Source organism: Centroberyx gerrardi, chromosome 9 (genome assembly GCF_048128805.1).
Source record: "Centroberyx gerrardi isolate f3 chromosome 9, fCenGer3.hap1.cur.20231027, whole genome shotgun sequence".
Taxonomy (NCBI): domain Eukaryota; kingdom Metazoa; phylum Chordata; class Actinopteri; order Beryciformes; family Berycidae; genus Centroberyx; species Centroberyx gerrardi.
This window is the reverse complement of record NC_136005.1, coordinates 26,054,222-26,072,150: the sequence shown is the minus strand read 5'-3', so window position 1 is coordinate 26,072,150 and position 17,929 is coordinate 26,054,222. Positions and strand designations below refer to the sequence as shown.

The window sequence follows — 17,929 nt, the reverse complement described above, 5'->3', positions numbered from 1 at the left end:
TGCCTTCTGTCCCCGGCTACCTCATTAACTACACGTGCTGTCGCCCAATCAGAGCATTCATTCAAATCTGGATGTACGTGATGTCATTTACACCAGGAAGTAGATCGGATTTCTAAACCTGGCAACAAGAGGGAAGAGTATTAAGTTAAATTCCACATTGACAGTTTGGGGTTACTGTACATTAACATGCCCTTTATTAAACAATACCAGAGATATGATTATCATTGAACTCTATCTTTCAAGTATGTAAGGCAGGTAAGGCTCCAATTAAACCTACACTTAACTACATGCTAGGATAGAGCACCACTTGAGGATGGCTCTATTTTAAGGCCCAGAATCAATTCACTTTTCCCAAACAACTGGAGGCTAAATATATTTGCCAATTTAAAGTGTTGCAACAGAAAGAAGAGAGCATGAAGAAAACTTTATAAACACACTATTATATTAATGAGCCCCCAAAACTAACTTAATTCTGATTCATGGCACTGTGATGCAGCATCAAATCAACAAATGCAGCCCCTATATTTACAAAAGGAATGAAAACCTTAACATTATAGAGTAGTCTTCATTAGCCAGACAGATTTACTAGTTCCTTTTAAGGGACATTTTTTATTTAGATGTAACATTTATTAGCTCGACTGTTACCCATTACTTTGTGTGATGATTATAATGAATCCATTTTTAAATTGGTGCAGTTGCTACAATAAAATGACTCCCGGGACTTGATTTAAAAATAAAAAAAGAGAATACATGCTCTGATTCTCTGAGAGAATTCAATACCCAGAAAGGACCAGCAGCAGCCACAGTACAAGCTGGCCAAACTCTCTCTCTGGTTGCGACTGCTCTGTGTTGTGGTGAATGGTGTACCTGAGCTGAGGTTGGCGGAGTCCACCTTAACCACGGTCGTAAGCTCATCAAAATGGTCTGGCTGAAGGGGGATGGTGCAGCTCTCCGGCCTCTGTAGTGTGGTGCAGTCCTGGGCAGGGACCTGAAGGGGGCAGCCTTGGGCATCCACAAATGACAGGGCGATGCAAGCAATACCTGAACAACACAGTGGGGAAATCTGTTAAAATGACAAACAAATGTCTACAGAGAAATGCGCCTTCCTTTGCAGCTACACAAAGATCATTGGCAGTGCACAAATAAGGCCAACTTTTCATATAGCCTTTGGGTTATTGGGCAAATATCCATTATTTAGCTGAAAAACATGAAAATGTTTGATATTTGCCACAGCCTCTGTCACCTTTTGCCTGTTTTTCTGAGATAGCAGCATGAATCAAAATTAACAAAGCATAATCTGACAGTGACAGTTGATGAGTGAGTCTTAGTTTCCATCTTTGATGTTTCAGTTCTTCATCTCATAAAAGCTGTACACATAGGCATTCTTCACCAGATGTGATGCCTGTGTAAAACAGTATTGCTGGAGCTCCACCCTGGCACTCTATTTGGTTTGACATGGCGCTGGCTATTATTGCACATCATTAGTAAGCAGCAGCATGCATGGAGCAGGATTGACGGCTGGCTCTACCTGGCAGGGTAGGCAGGAGACGCACATGCATTATAGAAAGTCCCAGGTATAAATCAGTCTTGCCATAGCAAACAGATCCAGCCTGCTGCAGTCACGCAGCTCCACAAAGCCGCCATATCATTCTCAGACTTTCATACTCACTTACTCATTATCATGAATTCTTCTCCCAAATGTGGGTTACTATGTGCTTGCGCATGTTGATAGCTCAACACTCAGTATGGGCAGAGATTAGTGGCAGCAGAAACTGAATTTGAATTGTATTCATTTGAATTTTTGATGCTTGAACTGAATCACTGTATGCAAAACATTTAAACTGAATTGCCGAATTTGACTTTCTATTGTCAAATTTGAAGTTGAATGTAATGGTCATTGTTGCTTTCAACTTTTCAACTAGTTTGAGGTAAAAATTCAACCCACAATGCACTTTCAAATTCAGTTCTTACAATTCAATTTCAAGTCCCTGAGACACACTCCGGGGATTTAGGTGGGCATGGCTAGCTTGAGGTGTGTTTGTTTTACTGGTACTGTTCTCTGCTTCGGTGTACTGTGCTGCAGTGCAACAGTAAAAATGTTTACTCGCAGCTAGCATTGTGTTGGATTGGAGAAACATTGCTGGAATGGTACTGTAGGCTGCTGGAGATGTGATTCAGGGCAAGTTTATTATCTTTCTGCTCTGCTAATAGCTAAATAATTTTTTGCCAAATACAGCCTCTGCTGAGTCTGTGCAGTAATACTACAGTGGCTAGTGTCAATAACTAGCTAAATAAATAGGCTGCTATTAGAACTTCAACATTTCAGCTACTACTGTAATAGTTATCATGTATGTGCCGTCGCAGATTCAATAGAAAAATATAAGTGGGATCATCAACGTCAGGCAGCTACCTTCTAGCCATGATCCGAGCACTGGGAAATTCTGGCCTTTTGACTGGATTATTCAGTTTGTGCGCAGCGTCTTGGGTGATTGTGTAATCAGTCAGGAAGCAGAGGAAGCAATGGTGGATGAAAATCAGCCCCCATTGGTCAGGTCTAAGCCTTGCTGCCAATTTGGCATGGTGGCCAATGTTGGTACTGCAGCCTAAAACTTGCTTGCCCAGAAAGCATTTTCCCCATAGACGGCCATTATAAAAGGCAGTCCTCTAAAACTGTCAAGAAGATAACCTTCAACACCGCAAGTCCAAAAAACTATTTTGATTATATATTTTAGAATCATGAAGGCCATTAAAAATAAATAAATAAATAAATAAATAAATCACTCAGAGCCATATAAAAGGCTGATATTTTTATGACACTTTCATTCAAATTAATGGGCAGCCATTGTTCCTTTCATCCTCGATGATATAAAATCTCCTTGATGAAAGTGTAAAATGTGTAAACGTGTAAACATTTATCTTGCGATTGAAGCAGTTATCAAGAAACTGAATACAGCTATAAGCTACCTGCACTAAAACCCTTTAAAAGCATTTGTTCCGGGACAAGACGCATTTGGTGTCTTGCCAACGGGTTTCAGTAATTGTTCTGATAGTTTCTCCCCTCGTAGAGCTTATGGAGGACCAAGTAAAGGAGGCGAGCAAGCTTGGATTAACTGCACTGCAGCTCTGGGTCAGTCGAGAGGACGATATTTTGAATGGACATTGTTCACTGGGGTTTGGGAGCCCTACATGACTGCTGAACGACACGTGGAGGCAGATGCTACATTCCAAGACGTACAGGAACAGACTGTGGTATCGCAGTGGATGATCGAGGGCATAGAGTAGAGAGTAGAGAACAGTACCAGTAAACACCTCAAGCTAGCCACACGCGTCTAAATGACTCCAGACTTGAATTTGAATTGTAAGAACTGAATTTGAAAGCGTATCAAGGATTGTACTAGTTTGAAATTAAAGTTGAAAGTTGAAAGCAACAATGAGCAATTTCAAATTCAAACCATTACACTCAGTTTCAAATTGGACAAAACAAATTTGAATTCTGCAATTCAGTTTAAATTTTTGCATACAATGATTCAATTCAAGCATCAAAAATTCAAATTCTGCAACTCGGTTTCAATTTTTGCATACAATGATTCAATTCAAGCATCAAAAATTGCTGGCTCTAATCTCTGCCCATAACTAAAGGCCCTGATTCACTAAAGGTTTGCACAAGGAGTGTGCGCTATAACACCAGAATGACAAAATCAGAATGCCATGCTATTCACTAACCATGCGCAATGAATGGAAAGCAGCGCTATAGCACTGGTCAAAACATAAAGCTTCTTTGCCCCTGTCATGGTCATGTATATGTAAATTAAATGTAAATATTATTATTATATTTTGAATATAACATTGATTTGTAGCCGAGGCCAGGCAAATCGAGATTGCACCCAATTCACTAACACTTTACAACACCAAGTCAACTAACCCTAACCCCCAAATTATTGCAGTGCATTTAAGATCCTTTCAAAGGTGGTGTAAAGAGTTTGGTCATTCAGAACGACTGCTACCATTGCTGTAAGATACAGGTATCGTCGCCAGCAAGTCAGGAAGCAAGGGAGAGAATTTTCCATCCTAGCATCTCAAATCAGATCAGAAAAAGTTCCAATTACAAATGGGCGCAAGGGTGCCAGTGTTGGAGTAGTCTTACAGTGGAAGCAAGCAATTTGTGCCTGTAATTGGTGACGAAGGAGGCTATTAGCCAGACAAAAACACTGTACTCTTAGCTCAATCAGCCAAACCTCAGAATAGGCTTTGTACCTACAAGGACACCGTTTCCTTCTGGTAACTCTAGCTTTTCACAACAGATTTTTGCTTAGTCTGTGTCAGTACAGTTGAGCAAGCTCCTCCATCCCATGCTGCCTTAGTAACTGGTTGCTCATGTTGTCTGACCATGTCAACTGAAGCAATGAGGCTGATGGTTGCCACAACACAGCCTTAATGGCTAGAGTGCAAAAAAACAGAGGGATTTGTAAGTGATGGAACACAATCTGCGACTCAAGGCTAGAGTTAGTCAATCACTCTGAGGTTACTCAGACCCCATCCTATTTCATAGATACACACAGGCTGACATTTCATACTATCCTGGTAAATCAAAAAAGACTTTGCAGCAAAGAAAAAAAAAAAAAAAAAAAAAGGACTTATGAAATTACATTCTGCAGCCCCGTAAAAACAAACTAAAAAACATTTATTTTTATATGGGATGGCAATAATTTCTCTCTATTCCAGAGTGTGTAAGACATATTTGAGGCCATTACACTACATTAATCTATGCATTAGGCTTTTTGAATTATAGTGGGCTTGTATTTAGCTAGCCTTATTGTCCAATGAGACAAATAGAATCATCTGTAAATATTGCTGCCTTATAAGATGCCATATAATCAGAGGCGTGTCGTCTAGCGCCCCTAAATGAAATGTATGAATTTCAGTTATACACTTATCTGAAATGACAAATAACAATAGAAATCTGGGGAAATTCTGGAGAGGACACTGTTTGTGTTGTCGTGGCTGCAGGCTGGTAAAGACAGCTGGGGGTGGAAAGCAATCCACCCTAGTGTAATTTTTCTTCTCCACCACAGTCATCCGGGGGCACTAATCAATATTGCCCTACGCTAGGCCCGTAGGCAAAGCTCCATTGAAGAAGCAGTGAAGCAGGAAATAGCTACATGCGTGATCAAGCCATGGCTACTGCAGAAGAACAAGTGCAATCTGTTCCTAACAGGGAAGAATGATAAACTTGACCTTTTTCCAAATAGCTTGTACTTTATCGTCTCTTTTGCACTTAATCAAGGGAGAATTAAATGTGAATAAGCCAATAGATTTTTGGAAGTATGCACACTTTTAAGCACTTCACTGAATGACAATCTAAACCAAATAGGTTTATAGAGTTTAGAGAGAGAGTGAATTGTTTCTTGGTATACTGTTTAGTATAGGCCTACTTAGTATGTTGTTTCTCAGTAAACCTGAGCTTGTAGCCAAACATTAATCTGTCACGTATTTTGTGGCATAGGGATTGTATTGGATTAACTGAATTAGGCTAGTTTGCTTGTAGTTATGGAAAGAAACATGAAATTTGCCTTGTTTTTAATAATCCAAATGCTCATTGCATGCAATATAGCTGATATGGTAATGAAAACATAATCTAGCCTATGTGATAATGAAAATGTGTATTTGTAATTGTAATATGTTATTTATATCTGAAATCGATTACAGTAGACCTACAGAAGAGAGTAGACCATTAATTTATATCTACTTATAAAGGTTTAAAACAATAATTGGCTCTGCAGACCCACCTAGTGGAAAAGTAATGACACGCCACAGAATTACTTAGGCTAGACAACTGTTTTAATTTATTTTCATTTGAATTAAACTATGTATCATGGCACATGTTCTCTGAACTTATAGTCAGTGAAACAAAAGGCAGTTCAGGACACACACATCTAAGCTCAACAGCAGAGATACAGTGGCTCAAAGAACAGTAACACCACACTTCATGCACCTTAGAAATCCATGCTGGAGCTAAGGGCAACTCAGAGATAAAATCCACTTTTTAATCAAACACATAATGCTGAAGAAAGCCTGAACTGAGGAAAATACAGCACTGCAAAGAAATGCCATGTAAAAAAAAAAAGACAAAGAGCAGAACGCACAGGGCCAGCAGCATGGGCTTCAGTCAACAAGATGGTTGTGCAGGGTTGGAAGAGGGACATGATACGGATGGTGATACCTTTGAACTGGGAAGGTGGTAAGAGTTGCTGAACCAGCTCCGACATGGTACCTGGGCCAACATCAGAGACACCCATAAGACAGAATTAGGGATGCACCCATACTAATTTTTCACTTCCAGTCCAATTTTACAGCATTAAAACTTCAAGTATCATCCTGAACCAAGTACCGATCCAATCCATTACTTTTACTGGACAAAACTTAAGACCATTAGTTAGTAGTCATTCAGCAAAAAATACATTAAGATGCATAGACGAGCAGAGGGGAGCACTGCAGGTGCTTGAGCTCCTGCCCCTTTTCGCTGATATGATATGATTATGTTTTAACACAGCTATTATGACTGTTGAAAATCCTACCCAGCAAAGGATTAATTTTCACTGAGCTTCTGACTGATGGGCAGCCTTTAAATCAATGGAAGCTGCTGGCCTCGCCTGTTTTGGCAGCAGTACACCGGGGCTCCTCTTTGTTTGGTCAAGGTTGAATTGATTGCATAACTAATGCAAGTTTATTGTTCTTTTTCCCAATGCTTATTTGGTAAAAGTCAATGCTTGATTTCCCATGTGTAGAATTTTCTTTTAATTTTGCTTAATTTAGCGCTTTGTTATCCTTTATTATGTAATCTAGTTCTAATAGAATTCAGTTATCCTCTAATTTTTGTAAATATATTGATTTAGTATGAATGTTGGAATTTTCATATTGAGTTTATTGTGTAAATAAGCTTTCTATTGTGATGATTACTAGTACAAATAATATTTTCTATTTCTGTTTTTGTTTCCTTTTTTAGTTATAGAAAACTAGTCAAGTAATATCAAGAACCAAACACCCTGTTCTGTCCTCCACATGTGCTCCTTGAGCCTGACCAGCACACCCATTGTGTTAAAGGGTAACTTCGGTATTTTTCAACCTGGACCCTATTTTCCCATCTTTTTGTCTAAGTGACTAAAGCGGACAACAATTTTTGAAATTGGTCCAGTATTGAGCGAGATCGCTTCAGCCGGCAGCTGCGAAATGGGCTGCAATGTAATCCGACAGGGCAAATCACACCGCCAATGTACGTCCACTAAAAGTGCTTGTTTTTGCCACTGACAGGCTCAGATTGTTATTATAAGTGTCTGACAACATTATGGAAAGGACCCTACAGAGAAATTAAACGTTTTTCTTTACCTTTCGCTTGATCCGGTCTGTGTGTAACTTCCTGCAACAACTCAGCTCTCACGAGACTTGAGCGAGACTTGGTTACACACAGACCGGATCAAGCGAAAGGTAAAGAAAAACATTTCATTTCTCTGTAGGGTCCTTTCCATAATGTTGTACCATATTTAGGCTGCATATAGGCCTGGCTGCCGATTATTTTTGGATGTGTTCTTTATCTCTTTCTTTCATTCTTGCATTCTCTCACTTTCTTATGAAACTGCCTTCTCATGGACAAAAAGGCACAACATTTTCACTTCATTACTGAGGGAAACAAAAATGCAATGTAGGCTAGTCCATTTTCTTTAATCTATATGCACACTGCTGGTATTTTTGCTGATTACCAGTTGTCTTCAACCCTGTGACATGCTATCATGCATGCAGGTAACAGCGCAGGCAAATACTCATGACAGGTGGGATATGAATAATTTGTCTTTGCGTATCCTATTAGCCTACCATTTCTGTAACAGTACAGGGTTAAAGACAACTGGTAATATTTAATATCACCAATAGCATAGCTCTTGAGATGGGATCTATTATTCTCCACTACAGAGCATCCTACTGAAAAACAGATCATCGTGCTTTCTTGCTTTCAGACATGCTACACATGTCTCTTGGTGTCATATTTAAGAATTCTTTGATGACAATGCTATTTATATTATTTACTATACTATTTCAGCATGGTATCATCCCAAAATCCCATACCAATGTCAGCATCAGTGTGTAGGTCAATAGAACATGAGGTGGATGGGGCACCACATGCATGTTGTACCTCCAGCTAACAGAATGGTGACATCTTGTGGTCTGAACACTCTACCTTCTGCTTACTTTACCAGCCATATGCTGCAACAACTGTGAAACCACAGGTCCCATGTAGTAACAGTGCAACCACTAGACTGTAAGCTACGACCGTGGTCTGCCTCTCAAAGGAGGGAGTCATTCCTCATCTCATTCATTCTAGCCTTTCATCCATGCCAGCTTGTGCTACCAACAGGATTTCTAGTGAAATGTCCTAAGTAAGAGATATGAAAACCCCACGTTGTTACACATAATCACGTGTTAACAAGTCTGCACTTACAATGGTCTTTTAAAGAAAGAGGAAAACATGCTCATCAGTCTACAACCATCCACTGAGGCGGGTCTCTTGGGATTCAACAGACATGTTTCATACTGCAGCTAGGAATCATTAGAAAACATTTCATTAATTGGCTGGCGGGATACAACAGTGCAAGACTAGGCTCTTTCTGGTTTGCCAAAACACTGCTTCAACTGTCTGCCGCTGACATAATTATCTCACACGCCGGGCAGGGATCAAGTAATATCAAATAACTTAAGCACCTTGTTGTGCAGCTCCCAAAATTAATGAGATGGAGTCAGAGCTTCCCCTCATGGCAATTAAAAAGTAGTTAAGAGTGGAAGTCAAACGAATACAAGAGCAGGGGAACAAAGTTCTCCATGCGAGCGGTGGTGTTTACAATTTGACAAGCACAAATAGGTCATTTTAAAGTGAGACTAGAGGCGGGAATCCCCAGAGAGCTCCCGATACGATGATCTTATTTCCACAATTGCACCATAAAATAATAGCGATACAATAATACCACAATTTTCAAAGCACTATGTATTGCAATTGGATACAGCAGTATATTTCAACTTATTACATCTTTCTTCCATTTGACTGCAATAAAAAAAAGAAATAATATTCCTTAAGGCAATAAAATTTCAAAATCAATTAAAATGATGGCTGAAAACACTCAAAGCCTTACATTCGAGCATTCATTGGAAATTCAAGGATGACTTTATTTTCCCATTTTCAAGAACATCATTTGATAGAACATTGTTATGTGGTCTGTCGTTCATTTTGTTAACCTTTATTCATCCAGGGAAGGTTGACTGGGTCCACATGCTCTTTTTCAGCAACACACTTCACATTCATACAGTTCCATCCACATTTGGGACTCTGCCCAGTACAACCACAGTCCTACACTGGCTAATGAGCAGCGTCCCTGGAGCAACTGGGTGCTCTTTGGTATGGTAGCTGGTGAGGGATCCATCCAGAGATTTGAACCAGGTACCTTTCAGTCACAAACCTGATTCTCTAACCTTTGGGCTACTACCATACCCCTTAACAGTCTTCAGACGGCAAAGAAAATATCAATACTTGATGTTAGCATATTGATAAATGGGGAAAATATTGCAATATCACATGGTATCGATTTCTCCCGCACCACTACCATTTCGTGTTTCATCTTAATGTCATAAACTTTGCTAAAGCAGTCTTTTATGAAAAGAGAAGTTTGTAAATTATTCTATTCAAACTTATCAAATCCAATCCTGGTATCAAATCCACAAGTCCAGCATCCAGGGCCCTAATGCATATACTTCAAATAAGGAATCTTTCTACAAAGTCAAATGGCACTTCTGCAGCTGTCAGCAAACCACATATAATGAACAAGATAGCTGTAATGCTTTCCCACAACAAGCTAATCATCTCTGACGGGAGGGCAAATCAGGATGGCAGACTAAATGCAAAAACACGCCTGAAAATTACATGAGTGTTGTGAGTGGAGGGAAGAGACCCATAAATTATCCAATAGAGAAATGCATAACTGGTTATTAGCCTATACACGTGCACACGGTTTGGTGAGAAAAGTTACACGTGCATAGGAGAGTGTGAAAGAAGAAGAAAGCCACCTCAGGAAAAGAATTGTGCTGGTGCTTATCAAAGAAATTAGCACTGTGTCACTACAGAACAAGGGAAATCAGCGTAGTATTTTTTAGTTATGCCAGGCAGGCAGTGGATAATTTGTTCTGCATTTAATGTGGGAGTTATAAATAGGAAAAGGGCCTGTCAGCATATCCCATGATATCACTCCCACCAAGTCAGCAGCTTAACAATAACAGAAGGAAGAGCTGAAGGAAAAAAAAAAAAACAAAAAAAAAAAACCTACCGCTGAGCTAAAACCTGAGTGAAAAAAAAAAAAAAGCTCAAAGCTCCCAAGAAATTACTTGCACATGGTAAACAGGGAACAGCTATCTAATTATAGAGGAACACACTCGGAATGTTCTGATGGGATACAAATAAATCAATAACAGGGAGAAATAAAGAACAGAGAAGAGAGAGAGGGAGAGGAATGCCATGTAGGTGTTTGGGCCTAGAAGAGGTGTAATGATGGAGAGAAAGACTGAAGAAGAGTAAGAACATACAGGGTAAGAAAGCCAGATTTGAGACTGTTTGAAGAGCTTTTAAATTATACCTCAAATACAGGGCTTTAAATGATGTAACACACCCATGGCAGCCATATTGGAGGTCCTTAGCTGTTGGATAACACTAGCTGAGATGCGTTTCTGCATGTACAACTCATCCGTCTCCACATAATTGAATAGACATGGTTCATTTCTGTGCTGCTTTTGACTACCAACCTGCTTCAAGAACTGGTATTGAAAATGACCTAATATAGCTGAAAATACAATGACACAATGTAACGAGCAGTTGTATCTGTCTTTGTAAATAAACCATATATCCATTATATACATACACACACACACACACAGAGGAAGAATAAGGCTTGGTGGCATCAAAGGGATGCTGAGCCGGGGGAATGTGATTACCTTTTCCTCCCGTCCCCTGGCCCCCAGGTTTATTGTAGAGGTAGATATCACCGTCAGGCAACTCGCTGCTCAAATGGAAGTAGTGCTGCAGAGAGAAAGGGAGAACAAATCAGCCCCGGGAAACTAAAACCATACAAGTCAGCATTTATTTCATACATCACAATGAGACTTGTCAAAGTGAGTTTAGTCTCTGCCACACTTGTGCGGAGCCGAGGGTATCCCATATCTCGGATTCATTCATTTTTTATCCAGATCGCTTTAAATAGAGCTGTATGTAGTGCGCTTGCATAACTCAAACTGTCATCCATCAATGTGTGTTGCCTTTTTGTGTGGCAAGTAGCGCCCTGCACATTGACTGATTTTTACAAGTCAACAAATCATTCAAAGTAGTTGGAGGACTTGGGAAAGAGTGAGTGATTGTTTACTGTGGTTTTCAGTTACCAAGACTTTTTCCCCATAGCTATTAAGTTCTGAGTTGTGCAAGCAGCAACATTTTTTTTAAGAGTATATGCGGGTAAGCTTGTAACCATGCAAGGACGTGCAATTGGATGACTGTTGAACCTGACAAATAAGCTATATACTTCCCCGGTTATTCTTTCTTTTCCTTTACAAAGTGCTCTGCAATTGACTGGAAGACAGGCAGCGATCAATTGGTAGATCACAAAGATCACAAAGCCCAGATTGCCCACCCAGTAATATCTCTTAAGGGAGGCACTGTATACTGCTGTGAGGGACAAACATAAAAAATAAAATAAAAAAAACAATGCAAGACTGCAAGATTCAAGCTGTCATCTATCAACGGATGGTGCTTCTTGTGTGGAAAATGCTTAATATTTTGTTCAGTTCTGTCTCCATTGACCTTATCCACATGGTAGCCATTTTGACCACTTGGGGTGGGAAACTCGGAAGACTGGCACATTACTTCAACACAAAAGTGAAGACAAAATTCAGATAAACCTAACAGTTACCAAACTAGCTAGCAAACTTGAGAGCAACAACCAACCAACGACTTTTTGAATTTAGCAGGGAAGTTAGTTAGCTTACTAGTTAGTAAGCTACTAGCTAGCTAGTAGCTACCTAGGCTAGGCATTCTTGAGGTTCCGTTTCATTTCAAATATGTTTTTCAGTGAAGAATCTATGAAATGATAAATGCTTGTATGATGGATGATGTATGCATCTTGGTATTCAAAATGGCCACCGTGTGAATAAGGTCAATAGCCAGATGATGTCCTAGAGCTGTTCACAAAGAATTACGCGACAAATATGTTTTTTGCCCGATCGACAAATCAGAGGTTTCATGTTGATACTTCCATGTAAAAACCAGAGCCAATTTATCTATATAAATGTCACAACGCAGCGCTGTCCTGCTTATTCTGCTGTCTCAATATGTTAGAGTGTTATAGCATCTTGTACCTGACATTTTGCACAAATTACACATTTTTATAGCTGCATGTCCTTCATGATGTCCTCCACATTTTTTGATTCAGACACTCAGCGATAGTGAGAGCATTATGCAGATAACATCTAATGGGTGACCTGAGTACAGTATGACAATCTGTGCCCACCCAAAGATTGTGTAAAAACTTACAGTTCCCAGACTTCACTGACTTTCAAAACAATGGGAAAAGACAATTAGTGACACACAAGGTATTCCTGTCAGTTTTTTTTATCTGAGACAGATGTGAACATTTTTGTTGTGATGATGGATTTGTCTGCTAAGACAAGCATGCCTGGTGGGAATTTAGTTTTATGGTGGAGAGAGAGAGAAACTGCACTTGCTCAAGCAAAGCAATTCAGGTCGACCAAAGCAGTGGCCTTAGTTGTTTCCTCAAAGAAAAGTTCAATATTTCATTTTTAGTACTTTCCTTTATCAGGCTTTTATGAGGAATGCTAACAATGCTAACAAGCCACTTAAGCAAAGTGCTAATTCAAAATCAACTTTTCCCACATTGTGTCAAGTGCCCTGATGAAAATGTAAAAATGCCAACATATCCATTGAAGTCAAAATGCTGAGGTAGCTCCAGTAGCAGCGGGGCCGGATTGTACCTTAAAGTGGTGCGCTGTGTTGCTGTCGGTGTACTTGGGTAGATGCAGGAAGATGAGCAGGTTCTGCCTGAGGTAGTGAGCCACGGCAGGCAGCCAGGGAAGGCAGTACCGGGGAAGGCTGAACTCCATCACCTCAGTGGCTGGAGAGCCCGACGGCTGGATGAACTGACCACAGAACATTTGGTGAAGGCTTTCATCCAAAGCAATTTACAGGAGGATGAGTGCACACATGTGTAGCATGGGTGGCCCCAGTGGGAATGGAACCCATAACCCTGGCAGTGTTAGTGCCGTACTCTACCCACTGAGCTACACAGGACCACCTACGCACAACTACAGACCAGCTACACAGAACCACACAAAAACAAACATTGCAATCTGAACATTTTTAAAAAGCTATTTTCCCCCCTTGATACTCAGTAAGGGAGGAATCCAACTATACTCTTTTTTTGTATTCTTACATTAGACATAATGGTTTAGGGGCTTTAAGGCAGGGTTTAAAGCAATATTCCACTTAGTTTTAACATGGGGGTTATTTGGCACTTGACCACCATGTAGACCAGAACATAAACTACTCACCAAGATCAGATGCAGCTGGACGAGTTTGTAGCATTTAGATTTTTACTTCCCATTCATTTGAATGAGGCCACGAAAATAGCCTTTGGCTATAGCATTGGTTTACAGTAAAATTAGTATTTAAAAATAAAAGTAGATCCGGTCTCCCAAACAGGAACTATCTCTATCTAAATGGTATTTCCCCTGCTATGTTCTCTTCTATCAATAACATGCTATTTGTCGAAATTATGTTCTAAAACGTTGGACCAAAAGTCAACTGAAAATCACAGCAGCAGGATCTGTTATTGAAACTGTTCAGTCTATTTTCTGGCCTCATTCAAATGAATGGGAAGTAAAAATCCAAATGCTACAAACTCGTCCAGCTGTATCTGATCTTGGTGAGTAGTTTATATTCTGGTTTTCATGGTGGTCAAGTGCCAAATAACCCCCATGTTAAAACTAAGTGGAATATTGCTTAAAGGACAATGAGATGAAATAAAAACTAGGAAATCATCTTTGTAAGAGCTTCAGTGCTGGAGTTCAACCAATAGATAGCAAAAGTGTGCATTTTGGCTTTTTGACAATAAATGATTGGCATCCAAATAATGATTGGCAACCAAAAGCAAAAATGAATCCAAAATCACATCAAATCATTGTCATCAAGCAAAAGCGTGAAATTTGGATGAAAAAAAGCCAAAAAAAGAGGAGTCTCAGACACAAATTATTCACACAAATTCTTTACCCTGGAAAAGGCTGTGATATGCATTTGAGCTGTTGGGGGGGGCAGAGACAACAGAGAGAAATTCACCTCCACATCAGCTGGTGTCAGCTTGCAGTTCCTGACCAGCATGACAGTGATGATGTCCAGGGTGGTCTCGTCCAGGCGCTTGCGCAGCACCTTGACCAGCTCGTCTGTGATCTCTGGACCTGGACAAAGATTGAGTAGCTTAGAGAGGCTTAGAGACATACAGAATGGGCTTAAGGGAGTTGCTTAGAGAAACCTAGGGAGAGTGGGTCAGGGCGGCTCCCCAAAACCCAGCAGGAATACACCAGGTTTTGGTAGACTGACCCATTGGTCAATTTAGCTGTTAAGTGATACATAGACATACACATAATCATATGCGTGTCCCCTAGTACATCATTGGCTCCGGTACTCCGTGCTAAGGCTTTAGTGCACACTATGTTGAGTGATAGTAAGGCAATAGCATTATCCAAAGTAAGAAGACTGACCTTTTAGTAATAGCAAGTTATTATTGTTTTTTTATTATAAACTCTGTAGATTCAGAAGTTTTAAAACCCAAATAGCATTACCTCAATATAGCTGATGTAGCCGCGGTTCATCTTTGGAACTATTTCAGGTTAGCAACCATGTATTCATGGGCTGTGCAGTGATTTTTAGTTCAGTTCAATAGTTTACCTAACAGGGACAAGGGGCAATCACATCAACTCCTCCAGAGTTAGCAAAAATGCTAATTTTCACCTGTAGTCCCTGCACAGGTAAACAGAGTGTAACCACAAAAACATAAAGCAAGCAACACTCAGATATTTTCAGTGATGTCTATACTAAAAAAATATTTATACAAAATAATAAGCTATACACAGTCCCTCATCTCCCACCACTTTCACCTCCTATGGAAACAAAACAAGTCATGCTACAAGTCTCATGGGAACAGACCTTTCCACAGGAAAAGTAGCCTTGGTAGTTCAAAACACTGTTATTTTTGTATCATATTTGTGTATATTTTACCAGTCCCCACAAAACTGTCAGACTTAGCCGCATATCATTTAAGATTACTTACCATTTAGCTTTAGAGCTACTACAAGTTCTCATTTGACAATTTCTGCCAAAAAATGATCAAAACATAATTTCTTGTATTTTTATATCAAAATCTCATTACTTTTACTTCCTGGAAAACAGAAAATCTTTAGTGGTGACTTCATTGTGTATCAGCAGGCGTACATAAAAAATTCCAACCATAAAACCATCACAGATTTTTGAACAATCTCGCCGTTCTACCCCTCCTATCTATAAAACGATAAAACTATAAAACTGCCTTTCTCTCCCTAACTGATATTCCATTGGTTTTCACTTTTGAATGATCTCTCACTGTGTTATGTCCCACCCCAACATCCTGTTTCAACATGAAATACATCACATTAGGGAAGCAAGATGCTCTCAAAATGCGGTGTCATTGTGACTTTAATGGTAACTTGACCAATGTGACAATCTAACTTCCACATTTCCGTCTGTTGACACGATACCTTGGCGATGCCTCTCTGACATCAATGCATAATACACACACACACACACACATACACACAGACACTTCAAGAAGATTTCAAATCAAGCTATACAAAGTTCCAAAATGAGAGATGGGTTCAATGTGCAGTGAGGGGAAAAAAGCACAGGAATAATTTTAATGAGTCACTCTTATTCAGGCTGAGAAGGGCTGATGTAATCGGAACCTGACCGAGCTCGAGGAAGGCTCCCAGTGCCACAGTGCCATCAAGACGCCTATAGTGGGTACTGCAGCCGGCTGCATCAAACACTCATGCCTTTCTGTCTGAGAACCTCATCTGCTTCAACTGTTTCAGCTTCCAGTCATCGAGGCACCACAAAGCTAATAGTCTACATAAATACAGTTCATAATATACTGTATATTAAGCAGAGGCACAGAGCAAAAGTCCTCTCTCCATTACATAACTCTGAAATAACTTCATATGATCAAATGCATACTATCCATTTTGTTACTCATACACGCACTTTAAGCGGCGGGAGGAGGCTTGATCCCAAGCAATGGTAAATTAATTAAATACATTATGCTTACATACGAGACTTGTATACAATCCATCCTGTCCTCAGCAATCTTTGTTTTGGAATCATACTTGGACCATTAGATATCATGTCAAACGCATCATGGAGGACACAAGAACACACAAGAATGCATGTTGAGAAAAAAAAATCCTTTGTCTCAGTTGAGAGCCACTTGCAGCTCATGTCAATAAGAGGAAGGAGCTGGTGGACTCCCAACAAGACAAGGGTCTTTCTAAATACGTGTTCTTGTGTCCTACACAGCGCCAACTGAGGACGCAGCGGGCGGTGACTTGGTAGGGACGGGACGATATGCTTATCTCATGATACAATTCAATACGTGATATGAGGTTCACGATTCTATACAACCAATGGCAACAAAGTCTGACTGTGCAGAATTATGTTTATTTCTGAGCCACAAATCAACAACAATTTAAAAATGTCATTACAAAGTCCAAATAAGATAATTTGGATGGAGAGCTTGATGGACAAGCCATCTCATTTGTGATTACTACAGCAGAATAAAATGAATCTAATTTCGCGATAAATTTTTCTACCCCACGATACATATTGTCACATTTTTGTATCGCGATATATTGAATTTCGATATATCGTCCCATCCCTATGACTGGGCCAACGACAATGAATGGGAAGCACCGAACAAAATAGCTGTGCGTCTTAATTGATCGTGTGACCTCAAGCACACAGCTCATCTCAAACTGTAGTAACATTCTCCGTTCTCATGTTCTTGGGAAGATCGTTGATCACAAGGACGCAAGCATCGACTTGCCGCGCTTGGATTGGATCCCTAACTCCAGTCATCATCCAGGGAGCGGGTATGCATGTGGACGTGGCGTCGTCTCATGGGACGCGCACAGACTGAACAAGTTGGTGAGAAATGCCACCTATTATTGGGCTGCACCTCAACTCGCAGCAGCAGCGGTGGAGAAAAGGATGTTAGCAGAGCTGTCTGCTGTTATGGATGTCTCTCGCCCTCACGACGACACGCTGTCAATGCTGTCGCAGCGGCATCAGTCACTGGCTCGTTCCGCGGAGTGCCGAGCAGCGCTTCAGGCGTTCATTTGTGTTGACTGCCGTCCAGCTCGCCGATGCCTCATCCCGCAACAGCATAAGCAACAGGATTAGCCTTGGGCAGTTGGGAGGTTGTTGAGAACTGCTTTGTCATCTATGGATAATCTCGCTCTCTCTAGCCTATCTCCTTCCTCCCCCCTCGACAGCCTTAGCCGGTGAGGAGGGGCTGAGCAATGTTTGTCCACAAATTATCCACAGATAATGTGCGTTTCTGTAAATACCACTGTGAAATGTCAATTTGTGAATTAATCATTTCCAGAGTTAGAGTAAATACGGTTTTCATCTTCACAATGCTGTATTATATTATGCTGCTGACGACAGCTCAATTTCCCCCCGGTGATTAATTAAGCACAACAGTGGGCTGCAAGAGACTTCAGGTTGGTGAGTAGCCAAACCAGGCGCAATACT

At 40.3% G+C, this 17,929-nt stretch overlaps 1 protein-coding gene across 1 annotated transcript in view; it reads right to left on the bottom strand.

The window, feature by feature from the left end:
• szt2 (SZT2 subunit of KICSTOR complex) overlaps positions 1–17,929 on the bottom strand; it is a 109,079-nt gene that overhangs the window by 42,726 nt on the left and 48,424 nt on the right. Inside the window, exons 48-51 of the mRNA XM_078285561.1 lie at positions 14,426–14,544; positions 13,066–13,230; positions 11,020–11,104; positions 868–1,041 (exon numbers count right to left, since the gene is read on the bottom strand). Coding sequence (XP_078141687.1) covers positions 868–1,041; positions 11,020–11,104; positions 13,066–13,230; positions 14,426–14,544 — 543 coding nt within the window. The remainder of the gene's footprint in view (positions 1–867; positions 1,042–11,019; positions 11,105–13,065; positions 13,231–14,425; positions 14,545–17,929) is intronic.